We start from the raw sequence: 7,796 nt of genomic DNA on the forward strand, positions 1-7,796 counted from the left end.
GGAAAGCGTGAGCAAGCAAAATTGTTTCTAGCGTTGTAGAAGCAGTTCACTAGCATGGCCCTTTTAAGATACAAGAGATTATGGGGCTTTAGGCTGTTGGCAATTTGCAAAGGCTTGGGAGTTGAGATGTAGCTATTAGGTCTTTGGGGAGATCTGGTGATGATTTCTTGTAGTAGAGGAGACTCAAAATAGGAGGTTCCCATCTAGTATACTTCATCAAGGACAGTTATATTTTAGTGAGTGCCAACCACACTTGCAATGTACTTCGGGTCAATTACTCTAGTGTCACTCTTCATCTTTGTCAAACAGTGCTTGAAGGAGTTGGGAAGCTCCATAAGTTGGACACAGGCAAAGGGCACCATTTCATTTGCAGTTGAGAGCTCAAAACTTGGCAGAAACCTGATTATGAAGGTAGAAGACTATGGGTTTACCGAAATCACAGATACTCATTGGGAATCTATTATGAGTTTCACTTTAGGGTATTTCCAAGAACATGTTAATGTCAATTACAGATTTTGGTCATTGCTGACAAATCTAGTAAGCAGTTACATTCTTGTTATAAAACCTTGGAATTCTTTCAAGCTGAATGGGCTTTCATTCAGAAATCTTAGATTACACTGGTATGCCTTTTGAGGTTATCTCAGATAGAGACTCCAGATTCATCGATGGCCAAATGAAGCCTATAAATCTCACTCTTCTTGGTATGTTGAAAGCATATGGTAGTAAACATATAATTCAATGGCAATACATCTATGTTACTAGAGTTTGCTTACAACAATACTGTCCACTCATTCCTCTTCCAATCATCACGTGTCATCCAAGGCCGACCTGTAAACTCAGTAAATTTTCACTTTTCATAAGAGTTTGTAGAAGGGACATATCAGTCTTCTTCGTCTAGCGGCAAGAAAAGGCATTCATGAATGCAAGACTATTGGAGCATATTATGTACCATGAAAAAAGTTGAAGCTTGAGGTGGACTTGGAAATTTTCAAATGATGTCTCTCTGTCTTCTCAAAGTTTACTCCTTTCTTTGATGTTATTGCAGGCACAGATCTGGGGACCTTCTGATTTTCAGAATCTTGTAAGTGCAGTACGCAGCTTTGTGCCTAATGCTGCAACTGTCTACACACACAGTTTTGAGACCAACAAGGATGCAACAGGTCAATCAACTCCTATTTTGCTAGTGGAAGATGATCTGGTCAAGATATCTGCAGTGTGTCTATGTGCATGTGTAACAAATGTTGAGGAGAGGAATGGAGATTCACAGCACCCAACGGCTGAATTGATAAGAATTTCACCAGATGCTAATATGAAAGAGGACTTATCAGTGGTTTACATATGTGAGCTCCCAGAAGTCATAGGGCGTTTTGATCCAGAAAAGGCTCGTGCAAAGGGATTGAAACCTGGAATTAAATATGGAAGGCTTCAAAGAGGCGAATCTGTCATTTCAGATGATGGATCAGAAATAGTACAAACATTTTAGAACTCTGTTTTTTTAAGTGGTTAATGTTATTGCAGTTTCCTTTTTGTTACCCCCTTTCATTTCTTTCCTTTTGGTGGGTGCTAATATTCTGCTCCTGTGGTGTACATATAGATTCACCCTTCAGATGTCTTGGGTCCTTCCACACAAGGACCGATTGTGATTATTGTGGACTGTCCATCATCAGTGCATATTCCAGCTCTTATATCATCTGGGAGTCTAAAGTCTTACTATTCAGGGTCAGGGAAAGTTGTAACTTGCATGGTACACATAAGCCCAATGTCTGTAACATGTTGCCCAGAGTATCAAGAGTGGATGGAACGCTTTAAGGATTCACAACATGTAATGGCTGGCTGGCAAGTTCAAAGTCATTCACAACCTAAAACATGATTCGTGAAGTTAACCTGTATTTTTGGTCGCTCTTTTTGACCATTGTAGAAGCAATGGTGTATCTGTTTGCTGTTGTTTACAGCTGATATTCTTTCATATATATACAGGAAGAATCCTCAATGTCCTATATTGAAGGGTGCTGCACGCATCATCTCCAAACTGAACCTTGTTTCACCAGAGGTGTTCCCCATTTCACCAGAAATTCATGAAAGTACAACGATTGAAAATGTGAGCCCTCTTCCTATGCAAGCCATGGCCATGACCTTGATGATTATATTTGATACTTAACAATGAGCTTTCTACTAGGCTTGCCTCATGTTGACTTGTTAGAACTGCAGTAGGGAATTCTGAAGAGTTTCTACTCCATGTTCTCAGGCTTTCCTTTTTGATTTCTTTGGTTCAGACATTTAATTCAAGTACTGATACAGTAGTGGCAAAGAATTTACTTAAGGTATGTGCAATCTGATCTTCATGTTCTCAATCCCCTCTGACTACTCATTGTTCACAAACATACATTGGCATGTCTGGTTGACACAGACCTAAAGCCTTCATTTTATCATGTCTGCTCTGTTTTAGCAGAGGCCTTTCCAGTTTCAGGCATGGATGCACCATATCATGTGGAACGATCTCTCCTGTCAATCAAATAAAAAGAGAAAAGGCACATGTTAGATGCTTGTGATATGATGACTAATAGCTTCTAATGCCATTTATGCTCTTTTACCTGAATTTCAGTTTCATTTAAAACCGATTAGTGCCCTGGGAATTGACAGTTCATCTGTACCTGAGGCCTTCAATGTAAAGGCAGCCCAAGAAGAACTGACACAATGTTGTCCAGAAATTCTGGAAGCTCGTGACTATGCCTCACAAATCTGGGGAGGGACGCCAGAAGTCAAAACTTTGTCACTGGGTATATTGAGTCATTTTGGAGAATTACATTAATCATGAATGTACAATATAGATAGAAAATCAATATGCCAGGACCTCATAACATTGAAATTAACTTTCATGTTAAATTCACTCAAAAATTTGTTTTTCAGACTTGCAAAGTGGTCAAGAATCACAAATCCCTCCTGCATCTGTGCAGCATGCAAGTAGGGAAGAAATGGAAATTGTTTTCCTTGGAACCTGCTCTTCTCAACCATCCAAATATCGCAATGTTAGCGCTATATACATACATCTTTTCAACCATGGAGGGATCCTTCTAGATTGTGGAGAGGGCACTTATGCACAACTAATAAGAAGGTATATACTTCTTTTCTAGAATATTTTCCCTTTTAGAAAGGGTTACTTGATGTAACAAGAGCTTTTTTGGGCAGGTATGGAGCAGCAGGTGCTGATGAGGTGTTATTGAGCTTGAAGTGCATTTGGATTTCACATATACATGCAGATCACCAGGCGGGCCTTCCGCGGATACTCTCTGCACGCAGAAAACTTATGCACACCAAGTTTAAATCTGTAGAACCAATTCTTGTAGTTGGTCCAAAGCAGCTGAAAAGATTCCTTGATGCCTATGAAAAGGTAGAGTGCCTTTGCATGGACTTTCTAGACTGCAGTCAGACTACATCACAGGCTGAATCCAGGTCAAAAGTGACAGAAGAGCAGAGAACAGAAAGTTCAATGGCAGGTATCTCTGATGAAATGACTCACTGTAAAGAAACATCGCAGGATTCTTCAGGTGAAAGAGGCTGTCACATTCAGCAGGGCATTGACCTACCAGGGAGAAAAAAGCTTAAATCTTTGTTGCATTCAATGGGCTTGAAAAGTCTTCTAAGCATACAGGTTGTGCATTGTCTAAATGCTTATGCAGTTGTCTTGGAATCCAAACAAAAGCAGGATATTGAAGGAAACGTTCACCAAGGATGGAAACTGGTATATTCAGGGGATACAAGGCCTTGCCAAGCTCTTATTGAAGCATCACAAGGAGCCACAGTTCTAATTCATGAAGTATGCTCAACTCTGCCGCTACCAGTAGTACATGGTTGAGAGAGAGTCTTCTTTACATGGATTCTAATGATTAGTGCTGCCTTGAAATGCAGGCCACCTTCGATGACAGTCTAGCTGTGGAAGCTATCATGAAAAATCACAGCACAACAAAAGAAGCCATTGAAGTCGGGGCATCTGCAGGGGCGTATCGAATCATACTTACACATTTTAGTCAGCGCTATCCAAAAATTCCTGTATTTGATGAGAGTTACACAGATAGGATGTGCATTGCTTTTGACATGATGAGTGTCAATCTGGCAGATTTGCCATTAGTTCCAAAGTTATTACCAGCCCTTAAGATGCTTTTCAAGGATGAGATGGTACCGGATCTCGATGATAGTGCACTATGATGCTTTGTTATATTGAGTCTCTTTGGATCGTGTGCTGGTCTGAAGTAGCACGAATGAGGTACAAGAAGTCATCTGATGTGCAATATTGATTGTTGCTTTGTCTTTCACACACCTTGGACATCATGTTTTTGCTTGAAATCTTAATAGCCTCTTTGAGTAGCTGGAGCATCTCTCCTAGCAGGGAACTTCGAGTAAGATGTGGCACTTTGCTGCCTTACTCTTATTATTATCACAAGTAAATGCATGTTCAAGTAGTCATGCTTCTACCACAAGCTCTGAAGAGTAAGAAACTCTTGTAGAAATGGAACCCAGAGGAGTTACTAGTAGCCAGATCTGAATAAATCTCTAGTATTGGAGCAACTTTGTAGTAGGATGCAGTGCTGTTTCATTAGGTGGAGATAGGCCACTAGGTAGCTTTATCCAACGTGCTCTACTCAAAAAAGAGCTCTCTCGTGCCTTAAGGAAAGCTTTTCCTTTCTAGATAGTTTTCAAGCTTTGCTTCTATGATCTTGCTGACTCCTGTGTATTCTATAATACACAGCTTGGGAATGAGAGTTCTTACATTTATGATTTTTAATTGCAGTAAGTTAGAACTTGGGGAAAACCAAGCTGGTCTCCATATACCGAGATCCCAAGTAAGCTGATGGAGTAATGAACTCATATGTATGCGTTCTAGTCTTCATAGATTCCCAAATGTTGATGATCTTTCTTCCTAGAGGAGACATCTGAAAACCTGGAATGGGTCCTGACACAGGCTCCTGTCTAAAGCAACCGTTCACAATGGGCCGATGCTGACACAAAATGTAGTATCATAGTGGTTTATGGCCTAGTCAGATTTGGGAAAATGGACAGCAGTACACCCTTTGTGTTGATAGCCAGACCCATTCAATGTGTGCTTTTCTTGCAACTGGTTTTTTGGAACTAAACAATGATTTATGATAATGGGTTTATAACCTTGCAGCCTCTCCAACAAGCTGATGCACACGTAAGTCTTGTTGAGTGCCAACTGATAGAGTAGAAGCAACCACTGCAACCTATGAGAAGCTTGTTATGAGGTCCAAACTCAAAACTCATATACCATGGCAACCATGTTGTAGTCCTAGCAATCTTTCTCGATTTTTACAATTCTCAATATCTTCCTTTGACAATTCATTCTTCAACCTTTCACGATCAATATGTGGCAAAACATGATAAACAATTCGAAGTGTATGATGGATGAATGCTTTCTTTCCATCATGTTCATGGTTGTTGCAAAATAGCTTGTAGAGGCTCCAATGCTTCACCACTCATGCCAAACAAAGGCAATAATACACCAAAAACGTATGAATCTAATAGGTGGATACACTTTAATGCCTTTGCATTAAGCTTGTGTTTGATGTGCTAGCTCATGCATTTACGCATTACTTTCAAATACTCAGTCATAAAAGGTACTTTCTCAATTGATGCTACGTTTATGATCTTTGGTATGTTTCTTCCTCTAGTTGAAAATGCTTGTGGACATAATCTTATGACATTGCATACATGTTAAGGGAAGGACATGGCACATTTTGTAAAACTTTCACAAATCTTGTGGCTTTGTTTATCGATGTACTACTTACTACAACAAATGGTATATAAATACCTTAGTTATACTTTGATAGGACTAACATGTATAGTTAAAACCAAGGACTAGCCAAAAAGGTTTTTGCTTGAAGAATATATGAAACTACATTTTTGTTCTATTAAAGCACTAGAATTGGTGAATGACAGTGCATCTTACATTTGATTCTTCATTATATGCTTTCGTGTGCCATAGAATCCTCCTTAACCATACTACACATATAGCATAACAAGTTGTCTTATACTTTGCTTCGGGAGAAGTACGAGATAGTGCTACAATTGGTTGCTTCTATTATTGAAGATAAGATTCTTAAACCCAAAGAAAACAAGAGCTAGAAATAAATTTTTATTGGACTTCGTGTCTTGTTCAATCAAAGTCACATTTTTCCATCAAAGAAGTTTTGGAATTGTATGTGATATTATAGTCAATAGTTTTTTCAAGCAGCATATCTTGGCTTTCCAATGGCTCTGATGGGATCCGTTTAAGAACATGCTCAAAGCAGTAAACAACGAAACTAATATTTGGCTTTGTGTTGCACAAATAGAGAGATTGTTGGTCAATTTTATGTACCTCTCAATGAATGCTACAAATGCTAATGTTTTCTTAATGGATAATTTCACGTCGGCATCAATAAGTGCTTGGGGGAGTTTACTATGTGTATACTCTATATTATGTGAATTCAAAGCTTATCTATAAATAATATTATCTATAAAGTTTTCACAAATAAAATATAACTCTTTTTTATTTAGTATGCAAATAATCCCTTTATATAGTATATTTTTTATATTAAAAATGTATAAAAATGATATTTGAAAAATTCATTATATTGAATCCGTGTGATACACATATATTTATGAGTGAATCCCTTGAGCATAGATATAGTTATCTTCTTGTAATCCGTCATGTTAAATACTTTTAAGATATATGTATACTTTTGTTGAGAGAGGAAGATCTTTTCTTGCACTTCACAAATTTCAATTCCCAAACAATAGTACAATAAGCCCAAGTATGCCATTTCAAGCTCATAATTCACAGCCTTTTAAGTTTAATGAATCATATCTTCATAATCATCTATAATATAAGGTCATCCACATAAAGAACAATCTTTACATAATCTCTACTATCCTTGTAAATATACATGTTAGTATCTAAGGCACATCTTTTGAAGTTTAAGCTTAAAAAGAACTTAGCTATCAGTTGGGGTCATGCTCTAGGGTCTTGTTGAAGCCCATATAATGTATTTTTAATCTTATGAACTTTGTTCTCATAATAGGGCTTTGAATATTGCTACAATCATTACAACCATAGCTACATCATTCTTTACAAGTTGGCACTTGCAGCCTTGGCACAATGGTAAAATTATGGTGTCTTATTTTGTCATGTGTAGATACACTCGATCATCATCATCTTAGCAAGTAGAACATCATAGTTGGTGGTGTTGCAATGTCAGTAGACAAGCTAATGATGTATAGCTCATCATCAACATCATCATCATGAGCTACATCTGTATGTGGCAGATTAGTATATCCAAAGTGGCCGATTCTTTTGAGTAGCCATTGCAAGTACTATGTGAATAGTGGTAATTCTCGTAGTTGGAGCGAATGATTCTTGAAAATCAAACCTCGCAGCTTGTGAAAATCCATGTGCAACTAGTCTAGCTTTATACTTTTCCAAGGCTCCATTGGTCTTGAAATTTCTCTCCTATACCTACTTTGTATCAATAATCTTTCTCTTGGGTGGCCAATTAACTAGTGTCCAAGTGTCATTCTTCATTATGTTCTCATGCTTAGCTTGCATAACTGATCTCTATGCTAGATTTACAAGTGCTTCTTCCAAGTTAGTTGGTTTTTTTTACTTCTTTTATAATCTTAGCTAGTGTCAAGGCCATATTGACTATGTGAGTTAGCTTACACTTCTTTGCTCCTCTACTCTTTGAGATGTACTTAGTCCACTTGCATTTTCATTAAGAGATGTAGGCATAGGATTATTTTGA

General features: G+C 38.0%; 1 protein-coding gene across 2 annotated transcripts in view; it reads left to right on the forward strand.

Annotated features, from left to right (window-relative positions):
- LOC148015015 (tRNase Z TRZ3, mitochondrial-like) overlaps positions 1-4,310 on the forward strand; it is a 65,703-nt gene extending 61,393 nt beyond the window's left edge. For both annotated transcript variants that reach the window (XM_087665015.1, XM_087665016.1), the window contains 8 exons: positions 1,046-1,468; positions 1,595-1,840; positions 1,982-2,098; positions 2,274-2,321; positions 2,603-2,777; positions 2,908-3,112; positions 3,187-3,814; positions 3,907-4,310. In XM_087665015.1, coding sequence (XP_087521141.1) covers positions 1,046-1,468; positions 1,595-1,840; positions 1,982-2,098; positions 2,274-2,321; positions 2,603-2,777; positions 2,908-3,112; positions 3,187-3,814; positions 3,907-4,203 — 2,139 coding nt within the window. In that variant the 3' untranslated portion in view covers positions 4,204-4,310. The remainder of the gene's footprint in view (positions 1-1,045; positions 1,469-1,594; positions 1,841-1,981; positions 2,099-2,273; positions 2,322-2,602; positions 2,778-2,907; positions 3,113-3,186; positions 3,815-3,906) is intronic.
- Positions 4,311-7,796: the final 3,486 nt, after the last annotated feature.

Source organism: Lygodium microphyllum, chromosome 24, assembly GCF_053477565.2.
Source record: "Lygodium microphyllum isolate KBCC chromosome 24, Lygodium_microphyllum_v1.1.10, whole genome shotgun sequence".
NCBI lineage: Eukaryota > Viridiplantae > Streptophyta > Polypodiopsida > Schizaeales > Lygodiaceae > Lygodium > Lygodium microphyllum.